Source organism: Nematolebias whitei, chromosome 12, assembly GCF_014905685.2.
Source record: "Nematolebias whitei isolate Nwh7 chromosome 12, NemWhi1, whole genome shotgun sequence".
Classification (NCBI taxonomy): Eukaryota; Metazoa; Chordata; class Actinopteri; order Cyprinodontiformes; family Rivulidae; genus Nematolebias; species Nematolebias whitei.
In genome coordinates, this window is record NC_056509.1 from 43212577 (window position 1) to 43233176 (window position 20600).

At 40.1% G+C, this 20600-nt stretch overlaps 1 protein-coding gene across 1 annotated transcript in view; it reads left to right on the forward strand.

Annotated features, from left to right (window-relative positions):
* Positions 1-2617: 2617 nt before the first annotated feature.
* Positions 2618-20600, forward strand: part of LOC119418615 (dystrobrevin beta) — a 42945-nt gene continuing 24962 nt past the window's right edge. Inside the window, exons 1-9 of the mRNA XM_037685935.1 lie at positions 2618-2630; positions 4988-5035; positions 13182-13264; positions 14740-14820; positions 14942-15155; positions 15245-15330; positions 17847-18001; positions 19171-19270; positions 20385-20551. Of these exons, the coding sequence (XP_037541863.1) occupies positions 5025-5035; positions 13182-13264; positions 14740-14820; positions 14942-15155; positions 15245-15330; positions 17847-18001; positions 19171-19270; positions 20385-20551 (897 nt within the window). The 5' untranslated portion in view covers positions 2618-2630; positions 4988-5024. The remainder of the gene's footprint in view (positions 2631-4987; positions 5036-13181; positions 13265-14739; positions 14821-14941; positions 15156-15244; positions 15331-17846; positions 18002-19170; positions 19271-20384; positions 20552-20600) is intronic.

Genomic DNA, 20600 nt, shown 5'->3' on the forward strand with positions numbered 1-20600 from the left:
ACTGCTATGGGCTGCTGTTCGGGTCTTTTCAGACACTTGTTTCAGTGCCAGTCCTGCACCGCTCGTCCAGGCACCCTCGGCATGCGGACTGTCCGTCCTAAACGTGTAACCAGAGCTGCGTTGCTTCTCTTTTCGCCTGCATGGTGACAACATCAAGGTCCGGGCGGGTCGGTTGGGTTGTCTCTGTGGCAGCTCCGACACCTGAGGTCGAGAGAGACTGAATCGGACTGAGTTTTACTTTCAGTTCACCCTGCTTGTACGGTAATTGTTGTAGTAGTGGGTGTTTTCTGTGGACTACTATTCTACCATATTCTAATGATGTTATATTACTTGTAATATCTTTATTATATTTTGAGGTGCTCAGATTAAGAAGTAAAAGCTTTCACCCTTCTGGCAGTTCCTATGAGCTTATTGCATGATATATTATTAAAATATGGAATTAAATGATTTACTCCAGTAGTTCTCTAGATAATTTGAATACAATCCAGAAATGCGGGTCCACGCTCAACGCAAACAAATCAGTTGGCTGAATCTGCTAAAACCACGTGTGAACTTGATTCACGTGATTTACCTGCACTAGGCTGGTTAGTAGTCAACAAGTATAGCCAGTAAGTTGAACCTGTTTTTGTAGCTAAACAAACACACGTGGTAGATGGCACCTAGTTACATATTTATAATTTAAGAACACGTATGTGAAAAATGTGTGGAGTTTTCCTTCTTATTTTTATTTTTCCATGTACCAAGAGCCAGCTGAGAGCTCCAAGGCCCCCCGCCTTCGGCCACTGCTCATGGCAACTTGTATGGCCCCTCCTGCAGGTGGTGGGCCCACAGGAAGGCAAACCCGTGTTGCTCCTTCGGGCTGAGCCCGTCGAGGGTGAGACGTTCTGCTTCAAGTGGAGGAGTTCAAATATCTCGGGGTGTTGTTCATGAGTGAGGGAAGAACGGAGCGTGAGATTGACAGACGGATTGGTGTGTGCAGTATTGTGGACTTTGTATCGGTCCATTGTGGTGAAGAGGGAGCTGAGCCGTAAGGCAAAGCTCTCTGTTTACCAGTTGGTTCCTAGCCTCACCTGTGGTCATGAACTTTGGGCAGTGACTAACAGAGACAGGGTGAGAAGTTCAGTTATCAGGAGAGACTCGGAGTAGAACCGCTGCTCCTCCACATCGAGAGGAGCCAGTTGAGGTGGTTCAGGCATTGGGCGCCTCCCCATGGAGGTGCTTCGAGGATGTCCAATCGGGAGGAGACTTCAGGGAAGACCCAGGACACGCTGGAGAGACTGTTGGCCTGGAAACGGCTTGGGGTCCTCCCAGAAGAGCTGGAAGAGGTGGCTGTGGAAAGAGATGCTGGACCTCCCTGCTCAAGCTGCTGCCCCCGCGACCCGACTTCAGAACAAGAGGAAGATGATGGATGGACGGTTCCTTTTTGTTTGGTCTTTGTGACCTTTTCAATATTGTCTTTTAGGGGTGCGAATCGATTCTATTCTGATTTTTATTGTAACAGTGCGATTCAGAATCTATTTTTGATTCAGAACGATTTTCTATTGATATGAATGGGCATAAGTTTTGTTTAAATTATGTAACTGACAAGATGAAAAGATTAAACAACAGTGTAATAGAGCATTTAATTAAAACGATAACACTAATGTATTACTGTATGATTTTACGTTATTAGTAATAAGGTTAAATAATACAGTATAGAACAGCAGGCTGAACTGTGAGCAGATGGGTATATGAAAAGAATACAGCAGCTTAAAATCAGCAGCACAGATAAAGTGACATCACCGTTTAAAGTGGCGTTACAGTGATGTTTCTTTTTTTTCCTGCAGTGTTTTTTTGGCGTCTGTCAACTAAATCTAGAAAGTTTGAAGCTGTCATTGAGGTGACAATGAACCTTTTTTTATATTTTGAATATTTACGTTTGTCTCTTTATAACTTACTGGTAAAAAAAAAAAGTTGTGGCATTTGAGCAGGAGCGTTAAAGTTTCCATTTAAACCATAAGTAGCATTACATTTACAACAAATACTTCTTCACTCCTGCTTCGGTCAACCCCACATTGGAACAAATAAATACAAATAAAAACATTTAGGTAAGTAAGTGGCTGTTTATTTGCTCCTCATCACCATGCAAACATCTCAGGACCGTCCAGGCTGAGAAGAACTACCAGCGATGCAGTCACACCCACAAATTACACGGTTGTTTCCTGGAATTTTCACTTTTTCATACAGTTCATGTAGAAAACTGTTTCCGCGTCCAGTCAGAAAGCCTGAAAAAGCATTTGTGATACAGTAAAGGGTCATTTAAAAGATGAATAGCGTTCACTGGCTCTTCAGCGATGTTGGTGTCTAAAGTTTCAACACACTCTGCTCAGGCCCTGTCAGCAGGCCGTGAGGACGGTGGACAGCTGCGAGTGGTAATTTGGTCATGCGGCATCCATGTTGTGTATGGTAAACACCCTCTTCCCCCTCTTCAGTACCCCCTCGTCTGATAGACGCCCAGCTCTGTCTTGGCGTTGCTCCTTACGTTGACCAGAACACACTCTGGTTGTTGGATTTATCCTCGGAACACGGCGGTGAGTTCAACGTTTTCTGACCTCGGCTTTGTTTAGGTCTGACGGGCGTGGATATTTTAGGTGAGCGTCATGCTTGTTTTCTGGTTTTGCTCAGGTGTGGGTCTGCACACAAACCCACTTTCAGAAACGGGAGCGCGGTGGCTGTTATTTAACAGGTGCACCGGTTGGGTGGTCTGCCCTGATGTAACGGTAATTATGGTAACCTCAAACTGACTTCAGTCTGGGGAACTTTAAGCAGATTTTTATGGTTATATCAATTATTTTGCTTAAATTGATTTTTACAATGAAAGGAGGCACTGGGGTCCCATTAGCAACAAAAGTAATTGATTGAAGTCTTTTTATGTCTTACCACTGAAGATAAAGGTGGAACAATAGTGTTTTTGCCCGTTCCTGAGTTTGTTTGTACTGTTAGCAAAATATCTCATGAGGGAATCTTTCAGAAGTAATCTTTAAGGTTGACATCTACAGCTGAATTACTTTTATTACTACTAATAATAGTAATAGTATCTGGCTATATACTATCTAACATATATATTTATAATAATATCTAATATCTCTACCATTATTTACTTTGTTTTCATGTCAGTTTGATTTAGAAACTGGAATATACACGATCCAAGCAGTTTTTTGTCTTACACCCAGTACTGACACGTTAAAACTATCCGACAAACCAACACCCTAAAAAACACCAACGTAAACAAAAAAGACGAACCTTTAAAAAAATGTAGACGGGTTTCTATAAAGATTATAAACACGTTCAATAAAAAGTAAACCCAACATTTTTCAGTCAGGTCATCTGGACAGTTTCTTTTTTTTTTGTGCTGAAACGTTTCGCCTTCGATCCAGAAGGCTTCATCAGTCAAGGAAACGCACAACAAAACTGATTCTTCCCCCAACAGCTTACTCCAAAGTGGAACAAACCAGTTCTGCTTGTGATAAGATGGTGTCTTTGGTACGCCCCCTCCTCCATTGCCGTCCCTCTTCCTTGTTGACAGTCGTGTCAAACTGGTTGAAAACAACAAAGTCCATGCTCAATAATCCAGGTATACAATCCAACATTTTTCAGTCAGGTCATCTGGACAGTTTCTTTTTTTGTGCTGAAACGTTTTGAAATAAAACAAAATAAAAAGTAAACTATTGTTTTTAAAGTCAGCCGGGAGAATGCGGATAGTTTTATTCTTCGTTTAAAAATTTTGCAGTGAAACCATTTCAGAAAAAGTTTTCATGGTATTTATTAGCTGATCAGTATTTACTGCATTTTCCTATTATCTGCAAAAGCAACCAAACAGATCCACTCTGCAGTCAATCCCTTCAATTGTAACATTTTTATACTCTGGTTCCAGCTCTTAGGAAACATATTAATTGCAAATAACAAGTGGAACGTGTTGAACATCTGCTGTTAAAATGTAAATAACTCACACACATCATCCCGGGATGAAGTGCAAATGAACAGTCATTTATGGGCTTTGCTTACTTTTTTTCAGTGTTGACAGTAAAAGTCAAAGAAAAACCGTGGAATAGATTCGGTCTCAACATCAAGTTTGAATAAAACTTCAATGCAGACCATTGTTGGGAGTTTTAAAATTGGTCTTTACTAAAGGTACGGAGAATTTGTTTTAGCATTACCATACTGTTTTGTCTCCAGACAAATAGTTTGATATATATATATATATATAACTGTATGTATAAATACTCAGATAAATAGTGTTAAACGTTTCTGTTCAGTGCCCTGAGACGACTTCTGTTGTGACTTGGCGCTGTATAAAAATGGAATATATATAATACATATACAAAGTTATAATAAATATATGTATATATTAATAAACTGCTGTGTGTTGTCATCGTTGTATGTTCCCATACAATGGCTAAATTGGTTCTCTGCATTTAACCCGTCACACCTGAGCAGTGTGCAGCTATGTAAGCGCCTGGGAAGCAATTAGGGATTAGGTGTCCTGCTCAGACATGACACGTGGGAATGGCTGGAGATCGAACCTGCGACTTTCACGTCCCGAGTCGGCTGCCCTTCCTCTGCCCCATCTCATCCTCAGCATTAGAGTTTCCCTAAAGAGCCTTTTATTGACCTGCTGCAACAACTTTATAAATGTTTATTTTTATTGCAGATGTAGTCTGGTACATATTATGGTTGAAGCTTCACGCACATCTGCTTCATCACTAAGACATTGTCGTGTTCTCTTTTCATCACCCCAGCATAGAGGTCAAGGTCAAATGTTATAAAGGGCGTTTGCTCGTCTTTCGATTTGTACCACCACTAAACAGTGCGTCTCATAATCTTTTCTTCACCTGAGCTCTAAGGTCAAGGTCACAAATCAAGGTCGTTGCTTGTCTGGGCCATTGATCACTTGTTGATGGGCAGATAAGTGTTACTTTTGTTCATTTTCATTCTTTCTCTCTTCTAGTCGCCCTTTTTTGAAGACCCCAGTCCCGTGTGAGCGTATGACACTGAGGTATGACCACACACACGCTAACCATATTAGGAAGAGTTAAAGCGTCAGATGTGTTTTTGTTTATTCTATTTTGAGACACGTTTTTGTGTAAATTGGAAGTGTGTCCTTCAATTCAAAGTGCTCGTTCAGAACCACTGGGTGCCTGTGTTGTGTTTGTTTGTTTCTGTCGAGCTCAGCACACCACGGTGCAACAGACGTGTGCGTCGCCACCCACGTAAAGCCACATCTCCGCTCTGCACTTCACCAGTTTCTCAGCAAATACTCACTCACCGGCTTCAGTTCAGTACGACGGCCTCACATTTACCTCAAGAACAAGTCAAAACTCCCGTTAGTTTCTCTGCTTGGCGCTATTTTGTTTGCATTGGGAGTAACTATATAAATCTCTTTACACTCGTTCAAACATCACGACAGCTGCTCTTTATAGAAGGGCATTTTTCAGTTATCGTCGTGAAATTATATATTAAACCACTAAAATGAGAAATGTTTCAGTCTGACTTTTGGCACGAATGGCTTGAACGTTACAGCCCACGCTCGTGCCGACACGACGTCCTTCACCGTGACTTAAAAAGATGCTCAGGTTAGTTGGTGACTCAGAATTGTAAGAAAATGGGTATATTTCTATTGTAGTCTCAGAACAGAAGACGTTTGGCTTCTCATCCGAGGAGCTTTCTCAATTCAAAGAGCAGTGAGTGAGGGGTTCGGGTTATAACGCTGAGATAAGATACGCACATGCATATGCAGATTGACCTATCACACCTTAACAGTAGGGGTTTGTTGAGGTCTTTGTTAATCTAATTCACAGATGTGACCCCTCTTCTGATGGGTGAGAAAACTGGCTGGGTATCAGTCTTAATTGCCTACTTTGCCTATTTTTGTGTGCACAGCTTGCAAAATTGTATACTTGGTCTTGCACATTATTTAGTTGCCCGTATCCATCTCGCCGCCTGAGCTTGATGTATATAAATTATGGCAACCGCCCCCATATTTATGATTTAATGTACTGGTGTGCACTTATGTAATGGAGAGGCAGACTTGAACAGTAAATAATATTTATCGTTGTGTTTTTTTTAGACTTGTAACCTTAAATGTTAGAGTTGAGCCCTAATTTACATCTTTCAAATTCCGGGAAACTAAATTGAGATGGGTTTGAGACACCTCAACATCTCTGAACTCTTCTGAAAGTTTGTTGCGCATATTATTTATATTTAATATGCTTAATTTTCAAGCAACGAGACTCTGAGCCTGTGCAAGTCACGTTAAGAAAACTGAGGACCTCCGCAAATGTTTTGAGACGTTTTGGGGACTCCCTTGTGAACGCTGTTCCTGAACAGCCGCAGACTCGCACGATTTACCTTTTAAAACTTTGATGTTTGGGTCAAGATACTCACAAGAGTCACTAATCTGAATTTACAAAATCTGTAACTTGTGAGATGAATGTTTAAACACAGACAACATTTCCACCTGTAATTAGGTGTTCGCGTTCAAATTAAAATAACTAATTAAGCAATTAAACTCAATTCTAACAGCTAGCTTCCTGAGCTTAAACTACAAAACACATTTAAATGCTTTTTGTTTCAGATTAATTATGGCTTGTATTACATTTTTGTATATATTTGATCCAATAAAGTATTCATTATAGTTTTTGGCGTCTCTGGGCAGCACGTCTAATCCCCAAAATGCCCCCCGGGCGCTTTCAATAGCTGCCCACTGCACCACCTGGTGGTGGATGGGTGCAGAGACTAATTTCGCCATTGTATGGAAACATACAGTGCTGACATTGTGATGACATTATTATTATTATTATTATTATTATTATAAGATATCCAGGAGGCTGCTAATTTTAAAGCAACATTTTAGCCCATTTCTGTGACGCATTCCTGCTCCAAAGCACCGTTAGTTAATGCTTTAATAATCTGAGTATTGAAGGATGTTCTTTTCAAACTGTTCAGCATCTTTAACAAATCTAAGTCTCTTTATTAGAGCCCAGCACTCTACTGAATAAACATCTTTGTCAGGTAAAGTTTGGTCTCTTTTGTTTGATGAAGCAGTCGTATTTGCTCAGGATTCACTTCCTGTGATCAGCTCTGACCCGGTAATTGCGGAAAACGACAGCTGACATAGTTGAGGGTAATTGTGGAAAGGGGACGTGGCATCTACGGTCTTCGGAGTTAAAAACGGAAACGAATGTCACCGGCCAAATGTTCCTCCATGTCAGCTCCACTCACTCAGACACACTGGGTGTAGTTATCACCAAGGCTCAGCTGGAAATAACAACTTACGCACCGTGGGAGTCCAGTGTGGTAACTGGTGAGCTGCTGGGAGCAGGCGGACCATTTTTAGGCTTCCTTGTCCGGTAGAAATGTTTTTAGGTGAAGTCATGGAACCTCATTCATCCGCCTGTTTTGGTGCCTGCTCTTTGATTAGGAAAAAACAAAAGACCTTTTTCCACATTTATGTGTTTTTATATGGAAAATTTCTAATGGTTCGTTTTTAAATCAGGAATGAGGGGAAAAAAGTATAATTTATAACTTCTCAGGCCTAAAACCTTCTGAATATTAACTGCTTGTTTTATAAATTGATTTTCATTTGTGCCTGAATAATTTTCACTCTGTCTGAGCTCACCAGTCGAAATTTATCCTTTATTTTAATCCACGCATCCCAGAAGGAACATCAAAAGTATTCAACAACTTAAAATATAAATTAGAGAACAAAGTTGGAATGTGTAGGCTGTATATTTTACTTACAGCAGTTAGAGCAGTTGTCCTCCAATGGGAGAGTTGAGGGTTTGAATCCACCAGCAGTCTCATGCTGAAGGTCCCTGAGCAAGACACCGAACCCCTCGTTGCCTCTGATGTGTGTCCCCTCAGTGTATGAATGTGATTTAAAGCTCTCGATAGATTGATTTGTTCATATCATCTTTGTAGAGATCTAGTAGAGCGCTGTACGAATGTGTGTGGAGGTAATCGAGGTTGTGTTGTAAAGCACTTTGAGCATCTTGATTAAATAGAAAGGCGCTATATAAATACAGTCCATTCATATCCTCGTGTGGTTTGTATTTCTTCCTTGTTCCTAATCGTAACAGAGCACTGCAGATAAAACAGTAGCTCGGTGCTGAGAAGTCTGAAAACAGTTGAATAAATGAGACATCTTATTTTTTTATTCAAGCCACTGAATGTTGCCTATTTCATCTTCAGACCTGTACAAATATATTTGACATCTTGTGTTTTCTGCCGTGCCATTTGACAGTGGGTAAAAAAAAAAGCACAGTTCATTTTAATTCATATTTATTTATACAGTAACTGATAGAGCTCGTCATTTCTGCATTAATAAGAACATTACAGTAAGAAGCGCAATGACTGTACCGCAGAGGAAATCTAAAACACAAACTGATTTAGTAAAACAGCAACAACAGACCTTGAAAGAGCAGTTGTTCATCTTGACATGATGTGGAGATCTGAAATGAACGTTACTCTGATTAGGTTGAACTCAAGGTAAACAAGTTGTTTTAGGAATATCCCAATCATAGACTCTTAGACGACATGCCATATTAATATTAAAGCTATTAATTCCCTTCTGTCTACTTCTGTTTGTCACAGTGGTTGTAACCCCGGAAGAAACTCAGTATTCTGTTTAGCTGCAAATATATAAATCTTAAAGTTAGTCGCGTGACGCTTCTGTTTTGGACCTTTTTAAAAGTTTATCTAGTACAGGAACGTGACTGTCCTGTAGTACGAGTGTTACAACGTTGTTGTGGCAAAGCAATAAGGGGGACAGGAAGAGTTTTAACTGTTTATTACAAGGTAATATCAAGCAGAAAATCCCAGGGATGAGAGTTAGTTAGTGTTAGGATAATTTATTATTATTCGTTCAAGAGCTCATTAAATAAATAGCCACACAGGAGATAATTTTCTTAATCCCAGGTTTTAATCTTGCAAGGTGGAGCACTGTTGAAATGCAAGCATCAAAATGTTACATGATGCTCCGTCCCAAGTCTGCTCACCGTGAGCCTAAAAGAGCATCTTTTTATAAATGTTCTCAGACAAAAGCGAGGTCAGACGACTGCTGCAGCCTCTTGCAGCACTATGATCCAGACAAAACAACTCTTTAACACACACACACACATGGTAATATGAGTTAGAACATTTGACTTCAGTAAGTGAAAAACTGTTCACATCTCCATCATTTTTCTCCCCCCTTCACAGATTTTTTTTATTATCACTTATCAATAACCCTCTCTTGCGAGTTAGGATGCTTTATGTGGTGGAAAACCCACCCAGGGCAATTTTCCAATCAGGTAGGAAACATCGGCTTCATCTCACGCCCCTCATGACGATGGCCTTAAGGGCGCATACAGCATCCTCCTGGGTTTCATCAGTTTAAAAGAAATCAAAAAACAAACAAAAGATCTCTCCAGACAGAACCCTCTCTCTTTCTCTCTGTGAGCTATTCTGAGTAAAATCATAAAATCTGCTAAAGTAAGACAGATAGGCGTCATTCACCTTCATTCAACATTTCAGTGTTATTTCCTTTTTATGAGGCAAAAAAACAGTAGCATTTATTTTTAATTGCAAAGCATAATATTAGGCCTCCATGTTTCTCCTGAGCCCTTCATGATGTCAACAGATTCCTCCTCGGTCACATCTCTTGTCCATCAGGTGATGGTGTGATGCTTCAGGTGTAGATGGTGTAGATTTGTGGAGACCGTTTCCTGTTTTCAGTCCAAGTCCAGCTCAAAAGGTTAATTTGTAATGTCCAAAAAATGTCTCCGGCAAAAGAACAACATAAAGAAAATAATGACAAATATATTAATCTCTTATAAGATTGTTTCAAACAAAAATGTCACTCATTTTAATTCATTATTTATCCATCTTCTGTTGTGTGGTATAGATCTCGTGTTTCATCTTTCTCCAGAAATTGATTTATTTAAGGTCCTGTTCCTGACTCTTATAATATGAAACCTTTTGACATAAACGTCAATTTTATTTATAGAGCACATTTTAAAACAGCAGCGTGGACTGCAGAACGAATGTCAGAGTCTGCAGGCTGCCACCACAACAGCCTGATCCCCTCTGCGCTTTAATTCAGTCCTCAGCTGCACCAAGAGTATCTGACTGAGTTTCTCACTGTATAAGATCACCGTTCTCATAAGAAGTGGAAGACCGTATCCCTTTTGGCCTTTTTCCCGGGGCTTGACTCGGCGCAGCTTCAGAGTTTTTCCATCGGGGTTTCCAGCTCGGTTCTTGGGACCTGCTCGGCCGAGGTTCCAAGCGAGCAGAGTCGAGCCGAAGATTGGACATGACTACCAGAGAGAGACGTCAATCACGAGAGCGCCACCATTAAAACCCTGCAGCCTCAATGTTTGGTGGTGCTTACTTTAAAAAAAGATATATATTATAGTAAACCCATTAAAATATCAACACAAAAACCAACATCCTCACTCTAATCCAAGATGGCAGCATTTCTCACTCTGTGTCTGTTCTTTTTTTTTCTTTAACATTTTTATTTTATTAAAGTTAAGGCAAAAGTAAACGTGGTAGAAAGTCGGGGTTGGCTCACCTTCAGTTTGAAATCGCCGGCTGTGAAACACCATTTTGCTGTTTGCTGTGGTGTTAGCTGAAGCTATTGGACCACGTTGGGGCCTGGCTACCTGATGACATTTTCTCCATTTGATGAGTTCTGAGAGTCGTGGAAAATGGCTCTTTTCATCATTTTAATCTCTTTATTGGTTGTTTGGGATTTGGGGTCAAGCATTTGTTCCATGGTGAGTACATCTGATAACCTGCTCATCCTACAGGTTATCACTCGTGGACGCACTTGTACTTTGGCCATTGAGCAATCTGTGCTATCACCATCTCAGCTGACATATGATGTTCACCTATCACCCAGCTTGCCCAGAGACATATTTAACTTTAGAACCTGTCAACCCAGTGCAGTCATACCACATCTTATAGTTACCATGTAAAGTTACTAAACAGAGATTGTTAATTGTTTTATTACTCGTCTCTGGTAGTGTTCAACCTAATCCAGGCCTTGAGTTGCAGTGTATCCAGTCAGCATTTAATTTGAAGTCCTCATCTGGTTCCAAAATAGTTCCTCTCAATATGTTTGTTATCTAAGATGGACATGGTCATAATTTGGGTCAACTCAACAGATGTGGATATTGTTGTGATTTCTGAAACATGGTTGACCAAAACTATTGCTAACGAGAACATTAACATATCTGGGTACAATGTTCGTCGTATTGACAGACCCCCCCCAAAAAAATGGTGGTGGAGTCGTAATTTTTTGTTAAATCAATATTTCACTCATGGTTTTGTCTGAATCCATCAGCAAACATTTAAAATGTATGGAGATTACTAAAGGGGCTTCTGTATAACTGTATAGCTGCAGGCCTTCATTATAATTTAGCTGAGATAAAAGACGCTTTAAAGATTTTAATGATTCCTTGGCGGCAGATGAACTTATTTTAGCTGGTGATTTTAACTGGGATTGGCTTCAACCAGTCTCTAATGATCTGAAGTCTTTCTCCATTGATCTTGCACAGTTGGTTCACTCACCTACCAGGCCAAACATTAAAAACCCGGAGAGGTCCACCTTGATGGGTTTAATTTTGACAAATGCTCATAAGTTTACATCTCTGGGGTTTGCGTTTGGATAAAAATGACAATAAAACGTCTGTTAAAAGATGCAGCAGAACACGTGAGAGTATTTCTGAGGAGGAGAAAGTGAAGGGACTCTTTTTGTCTGAATGAAGCGTAAAGGCTCCTGGGAAACCTTCAAATCCTCTCTGGAATGCGTGTGAGCGAGCGGGGGGTTGACTTGACGCCACATTTATACAAGGAATGCAAATATTTGTGTGTGTTCAGTTTTATGTTGTAGTGTAACTGTTAACTGTGGTGAATTGATCATTTATTCTCTCATTAATGGTCTGCGGATCATATTTTTACCGTCTGCTTTCATTAAACGTGTTTATATAAAAAAACATTATTTGCTCCTTAGTTTGACTATTTGAACCTGCTGCTGTTTAGCTTCTGGGCGTGTTAGCACAAGTCTGTGTGTAAATATTTAGTGGCATTGGTTGTTTAGTTTCTATGTATAACAATAGTCACATTTTCTTTAAATCTATGTCTATATCTATGAGGACTTAATTAATCCAAATGCTTTATGTTGTGAACTTTTATCAATAAAAATCTTATATATTCCCTTAAACATCATGTTGCAATGAACTTATATTTATTGCTAGCCTCCAAATATCATGATAATGCTTTGTGTGAGCGTCTGTCATTAAATCGGACAACTACTAGACACATTTTAATGGTTTTGTAGGAAGTAATCCCAGTGTGAACATCTACAGCTGATTAACTTTTAAAGTCACCCTGATTCAAGATGGCTGCCACAGCCAGTTATCCTAAAAATAGTTAAAAATGTGAATTTTACAGATATTTTGTTAAGATTTTTTTTGTTCTAGTAGCTGAGACCGATCCCCAACACATATTATAAGCACCAACAGATTGTGATACGTCTCTGCTTAAAATGTTGCCAATAACTAATTGGAATTACCACAAACTGTCTGTTAGCAAAATCCTTCGTAAACCGCAGGATAGATTTCCATAAAACATCCAAGAAATAATCTCTACATGCACGTCTATGAATGATTTACCATTTGGAGCAAACACAATTTTAGCTGACCACCAGAGCCAGCTGGCATTGGAAAACACAAAAATGGCTATATTTCAGCCAGTTTTACAGATATGGAGCTACTTTCTGGTGTGGTAGTAGCTGAGAGTCTTGTGATACATAAAGTCCAAGCTCTGCTCATTGCACGAGATCCTGACGTAAAATTTTATCACTAACTGTAAGAGTCAACCCTATTGTCTTGAAACATTCAGAAAATAATTATTGCAAGTGCATCTGTAACCGAGTAACTTTTGGAGTCGGTTCAAGGTCTGCAGCTGCTAATCAACATCAGCAAACACCAATAATGACTAAAACGGTCAGTTTAAGAGAAACTGAGCTAACATAGTCTTGAATCAACGTTCACACAGTCGAGCCTTAGCTGAGCATATGAACTGTCTTGTGTTGTAAAAACCTGATTTATACTTTGATGAAATTCAGGTGTTACGTTTATTTTTCTGTTTTCATGCAGGATGGTGATGGAGGAAGGGGCCCAGAGAGACGGAGGACGAGCGGCTTCTAGACCAGACGGGAGTCAGATCTTTGTAGAACTTGGTGAGTAACCTTGACCAACAATCAGGAGCAGCTGATTAACATCTCAAAAGTGCAAAGATTTACCTCAGCTACAGCCCCAAATCACAAACGAGTTAAAAAAGGAGGTGCCGTGGGTGCATCTCCGTCTACTTGGCAGAGGTGCTCGAGTACCTGACCAAGACCGACCGAGATCCTGGAGCTGGTGGGAAACATGGCTCGTGACTACAAGAAGACCAGGATCATCCCCTGACACCTGCAGCTGTCTGTCCGCAATGACGAGAAGCTCAACAAGCTGCTGGAGGAGTGGCCATTGCTAGGCCTTTCGCAATAAACAATAAATCAATTAATCGCATGATAAATGAAAATTATCAACCTCGTTTTCATTTATTGGCTTTATCGTTTCTTCGTGTCTCTCTCTTTCTGCTGAAGACACTGGATGACAAAAAGCTCAACTCCGGTGCTCTTCACTGACCCCTCCCTTTCTCTTTTCTCTTTAAAATCCATTTTAACCGTCCACAATCGCGTTTTTGGATCGTTAAAAGCAGCTAAGCTGAGAAGCTAAGCTACGAGCTACGCTAACAGGCCGACCTCTGGAAAAAACCTCCGTCTTGTCGAAGCTCCAAAATTCACAGTTGAAACCCGTGTTTTTGTGTAAAAAGTTGTTTTTCTCTGCAGAAAGAAGCTGAGAATTTGTTTACTGAGTTTTTTTATTAAAAGCTTTGTGTGAAAAATGCTATGCTAAAGAGCTCAAATCACAATGAGCGTCCGCCATTTTGAACACTAAAAAAAAAGGAACGAGAGACAGCCCATGTCACGTCAAGGGGCCTCCCTCCCATTTTCTTAGAGACACGCTGCTCGCTCCCTCACTATCCATCCTTCGGTTCAAACAGTTTTATACTGCCATCCAGTGGTCAAAAAAGGTACTGCACACAAAAATTAACCAACATTTCTTCTTAAATTTGACAATAATTACTAATTATTGTCAAATTTCAAACAATATTATCATTTATCGCAATAATTTCTGAGACAGTTAATCGCCAAGCAAAATTTATTATCGTGACAGGCCTAGCCATCGCTCAGGGAGGAGTTCTGCTAAGATGCAGGTGGTCCTTCTGCCCAAGACCGAAAAACTCACCAAGTCCAAGTAGACGGCTCAGCATCAGCAACCAGTTTCTTCAGATCTGCTCTAAGACAGACCGCTACAAGAGATCCTTCCTGCCCACAGCCATCAGCATCTAGAACAACTCTAATGGAACCAGGATGATGAGCTACAACATTTAATTTCCCTTTGGGATTAAGAAAGTTTTTAAAATTTTTATTATAATGTCCTTATGTAGCCTCAGGAGTAGTTATGTTCTTTTAAACCATGATGCTAAATCTGCCAGCATAGTTTCCCCCTATTAGAAATGTGCTTTACTGTCTAAGTCACGTCTCTGGAAAATATTCCTACACAGAATTGAGCTACAAGAGTTCCTGAATGTCGTATTTTTCCACAGGGGAGCAGAACTTCGATTCCATTTGTCTGTCAACGTACCGGACTGGCTGCAAGCTCCGATTTGTACAGAAGAGATGCAACCGTGAGTCACTGCTCGTGGCAGTTCTTAAAATTATAATTGAGATTCACCGTGCCTCGTCCTGGTCTCGTCGTGAGCGTTTCTGGTTGCCACAGAAATCATCCTCTGCATCTTCTTATTCCAGTGCATCTGATTGACATCTACAATGTGATCGAGGCGGTGCGGGACGCGGGGCTAAACGCAGTGGAGCTCAACGCTGGTATCTCTGTAACCAGACTGGAGAACCTGGTGTCGTCCATGTTCAACCAGCTCAGCAAGCGTCTGCCCACCACCCACACCATCAACCCCCGAGAGAGCACCGTCCTCCTGGTCGAATTCATCCTGGCTGCCGTTGACTGGTACGCCACGTCACTTCCTGTTTAGTCTTTGGGCCCCGAAAACAAGCTTTAATTTGGTTTTCTGTGAAATATTTGTTTGTACGTTCTAGCGAGCCGGAGAGCCGCCTGACTGTTCTCTCTGTGAAGGCGATGCTGGCAACTCTGTGTGGAGGGAAACTGGTGGATAAACTTCGCTGTGAGTTTCTTTTGATACCATAGAATTTGTTATTTCACATTTTACTCAAATACTTTAAACGGTACTCAGAAAACATGCATGTAAAGGCCAAAATGTATTAATTTTGGCAGCAAAATTGAGTGCTTTTATTGTTTAATAGATAGTGTACTTTTATTTACTTTAATTAGAAACGTTAATTGAAATGTTACCCATCACAAATGGAGGATTAAGTCAGATTTGGTCAAACGAAACTTAAAATGTTTTCAGATTCCTGTTTTTTTAATCCACATTTTTGATACCCAGATAATCCTGATTTGGTCTTAAATTTATTTTTTAGCATATTTTAATGAGGATTTCTTGACTTCATTTAAAAGAAGAGACCTCAAACGATATTTAGATGTCAGGGTTTCCCTGCTGGTGTTGAAAAACGCTCCACTTGACTCAGAGAATGTGGCAAAAATTTATTATTTTTTTGCTCAAAATCATTATTAGTTATTGATGCTGCTCAGATAAGTGCTTCAAAACATTCTTTACAATTATATTTTGCACATTTCATTCAAGGGGCCCATAGGTAAAGTATTTATTCATCATATTTTTGGCAAAATCCATTATTGCAAATGTTTCAACCAATGTTGATCACTTTACAACTTAATCCTTGGTTTGATGTGACGAATCACATATAACATGATCATACAAATATGTAAAAAATCAACCGGACAGTTTACAAGACCTACAACATAAACATTAGTATTCTCATAGTAAAAAAAAAAAACTCTAAAACTAAATAGATGAAAGTGCAATCCCTTGATGAAATTCATATCTTACAGCACTTCATTTGCCAAAGCTTGAAATAATGGATACATTGTAATATGGATGCGCTTTAATAATCCCAATCCAGGATTTTTTTTTATAGTAGCAACAGATCCAAACTGTAAAATACAAACTAATACAAAGAAAACACAAATTGGACAGATTCTAACTGTGCAAAATAGATTTTAAATGGACAAACATGATTTAAATGTTCATAAACGAGGCAGGACTAATCACAGTCAGAGATAATGCATCTATTATACTATAATCTACGAGTCTCATCTACTACCACATAATTTTACCTCAGTATCTGTAAAAATTGCAGTGTTGGGGCCATTCTTGTGTTTGTTAGTCAGTAAGCTGTGATACCACCTGAATCAAGCTGACTCCAAAAGGTACCGTACTTGCCGCCGTACATGTCGCACCACCGTATAAGTTGCATCAGTCCATATATGTCTAATAAAGTGGAAACAAACATAAATACGTTGCTTTGCCGTATAAATCGCATCTATTATGCGTCACCGCTGACAACCCGGAAATGTGGGCCAGTGTTGTGCCAAAAATTGATTGGCTATCATATGGCGGCTGCGGGAGCGTGCACGAGAGGACTTTAACAAGAATTTAACAAGATTAACACTTAAAAACAACTATTTATTTGCTCGAAATTATAGCAAAGGTTTGTCTCAGTTGAACTTTTTCTTAATAAATGCACTTTAACGCTCAAATTAGCTGCATTTTAAAAATCAATTCGCGGCTGCTGGAGAGTGCAGAGGGAGGACTTGATGTGCATTTCTTCTAAATTTACCAAGATAACCAACTAAAAACAATTATTTTTTTGCTCGACATTATAGCAAAGGTGTGTCTCAGTTGAACTTTTGCTTAATAAATGCACTTTAACGGTCAAATCAGCTGCATTTCACCTGGGCGGCGCGGCGAAATGCAGCTGATTTGACGTTTGCTCCAGGTGTTCCAGAGCGAGACGAAGGTGGCTTGGTATGGCAAGCCAAGTGTCTCATTAATAGCCACTTTTACCTATTAATGAGACACTTGGCTTGCCATATTACTCGACTGCCCTCTAGTGAATGAAAATGGTAGTGTTCGATGTCGGAATGAATGAAATCGTCAGATCTCAGCCAAAAATTGGTTTATAAATATGGGAAAAAACATAAATAAGTCGCTTCGCTGTATAAGTTGCAGGGCGTGTAAATTTATGCAAAAAGGTGCGATTTATACAGCGACAAATATGGTAATGAGTTTTCGAACCAGTCGTTACTTTCTGACCCTTTGATTAAAATCTGTACAGAGGTTTATGAAATAATTTGCTACACCATCATGATACATGATTATCCACCTGCTATGGCAAAGTACATTATTTAACAACTGAAAAGATAAAGTTTTTTTATCCAGAGTTTCTAGAAGCTGTGACCGGCTGTAATATGCTGTTCATACAGTTTTGTGTTTATCTGGCAGAAAGGCAGCTGAAAAGCTTAACATCAAAACTCTTATATCAAAAGAAGCACTCCCCTGTGGATTTAGAAGTGGGTTATCCATACGAGAGAAAAGCAGAAAACTCACATGCATCACAGTCTCCAGATAATTTCCTTAGAACAGGAAGCTCGTGATTTCTGTCATAAAATACAGCTCGAGCTAAATAGACTCAAGAAAATGGTAATATTTATCGAAAAAGAGTTTTAGATCATTCAAACTTTCTGGTTGTGTTTTTCTAGATGTCTTTTCTCAGGTATCTGACTCCAAGGGGGTGTTGGTACTATCCAAATTCGACAGTTTTCTAAGGGAGGTTCTGAAGCTGCCCACTGCTGTACACGAAGGGCCGTCCTTTGGTTCCACACACGTCGTGGCACGCTCGTGTTTCCCACAACAGGTAAACACACTTCATCCATTTGTGCTTTACCACACAGATGTGAACAACTAGTTCTGGCTGTCACCATCAAACTGGTTGATCTTTGAGAAGGTGCTGTTTATAGGACTTAGTTTAGTGCCGCTCCTCAGACTGAAGAAGTCCTTTGGATAAAAGATTACCGTCTTTGTGCCGAACACGTGGCACCACTGTATAAGTTGCATCTATTATGTGTCGCTGTTGACAACCCGGAAATGTGAGTCAGTGTTGTGTCAAAAATCGATTGGCTGCCAAATGGCTGATGCGGGAGTGTGCACGTGAGGACTTTTAACAAGAATTTAACAAGTATAACACTTAAAAACAATTATTTGTTTGCTCGAAATTATAGCAAAGGTGTGTTTCAGTTGAATTATCCTTAATAAATGCACTTTGACGGTCAAATCAGCTGCATTTCAAAAGCCGATTCGCGGGAGTGCGCAGAAGGATGACTCGCTGTGCATTTCTTCCAAATTTAACAAGACAACCACGTAAAAACAATTATTTGTTTGCTTGACATTATAGCAAAGGTGTGTCTCAGTTTAACTTTTCCTTAATAAATGCACTTTAACGGTCAAATCAGCTGCATTTCACCTGGGCGGCGCGGCGAAATGCAGCTGATTTGACGTTAGATCCAAGAGTTCCGGAGCGAGACGAAGGTGGCTTGGTATGGCAAGCCAAGTGTCTCATTAATCGCCACTTTTACCTATTAATGAGACACTTGGTTTGCCTTATAGTCCAAGGCCCTCTAGTGGCTGAAAATGGTAGTGTTCAATATTTACCATGTCAGGATGAACAAAATTGTCAGATCTCTGCCAAAAATTGAGTTATAAATATGGGAAAAAAAAACATTTATACACCACTTCGGTGCATAAGACACAGGGCATGCTAATTATGCAAAAAATGTGACTTATACACCAGAAAATACAGTATGTGTTTCAACAAAGAAGAGCCCGTCCAGAGGACCTGATTCAACCTTGTTACATTCATTTACCTGGATTATTGAGCACGCATCAAGACATTTAACACACAGAGTCATGATGCAGTGCAGCATATTTAAAATTAGAAATCATGGGAGATTAATAGTCAAGCTGGTTGTAGCACTTTGTGTTTACTTTTGAACAATTTTTAATGTGAATGTTTTTATTGTTCTTCAGAAGAGGGTGATGCTCAACATGTTTCTGGACATTGTAGCTGAGCCTCCTGAGTGTCTCATTTGGCTGCCTCTGATGCATCGCATGGCCAACGTGGAGCATGGTACCCTCACACACACGTGCACTCACACACGCACACATCTCACTGTGTCATAGTGAGGATTGTAGCCATTCAAACATTCAGGCCTTTGTATGTTAAATAAAAAGGTTTTTTAATCAGTTTGGGAAAGAATAGTCTCTAAACAAACAAACAAAAACCCCTGAAATTCTGACAAAAGCTGAAATAACTGAGGTGCAGGTGACGATGACGTCAACATTAAAGGAAATAAATTAAAAATGGAGTACTACAGTAAATTGAGCATGGCTAGTTATTATCCTAAAACAACAGTAGGCCTATTTTATTTGACTTAGTTCGTTTTTCGGCAGCATGGCGGATCAGTTGGTAGAGCTGTTGCCTCTCATTGAGAAGATCGCTGGTTCAAATCCCGGTCGGGGGCCTTTCTGGGTGGAGTTTGCATGTTCTCTCCGTGCATGCGTGCATGTTAGGCTCATTGATAACTCTGAATTGTCCCTAGGTGAGAGAGAGTGAATGGTTGTTTGTCTCTATGTGTCCCTGTGATGGACTGGAGACATGTCCAGGGTGTCCTCCACCTCTCGCACAGTGATGGCTGTACATGAGCACCAGTGACCTCCGGGATCCAAAAAGGAAGAAGCGAGTAAAGATAAAGGATGGATGGTTGGATGGTTCACCTTTCATCTTGATAATCAAAGTTCAAGCATTCCTTGTAGAACTGAATATCATGCACCGCCTTTCATGCCAGATTCTTAGACTAATATCATCAGATTCTTAAAGCCACTTCATCAAATTTAGTTCAGTATCTGTAAGACTGATGAAGTTTTTCTCTGCGGGCTCATATGGATTAACTCTGGCCTCCATGCTGAACTGAGTTTCCTCAAAATGCTGTTTTGGTTTTGATGTAAGGCTCGCGATTACTTGAAAGTTTCACTATAATCTGTCCTGTGGGTTATTGGATAGTTTGCTAACGGACAGAGTTGGTGTTAGCATTTAATGGCAACGTTTTGAAATATAAAAACGAAAAAAGATTCTCAATAAAAACTTCATACGTTTTTATTTTTATATTTTTGCTTGTTTGAAGTTAAATATATACTTGATGGTCTGACTCTGACTCATCGATTTTTACTTCTTTGTTTCACAGTTTATCATCCAGTGACGTGCTCCTTCTGCCGCAGTAACGGCATGACCGGCTTTCGTTATCGCTGCCTCCGCTGCCGTGGTTACCAGCTCTGCCAGAACTGCTTTTGGCGTGGCAACGCCAGCGGCTCCCACAGCAACCAGCACCAAATGAAGGAGCACTCGTACTGGGTGAGTCCGCTTGTGGTTTCAGGCCAGGAGACACTCTGTGTGTGCGTTG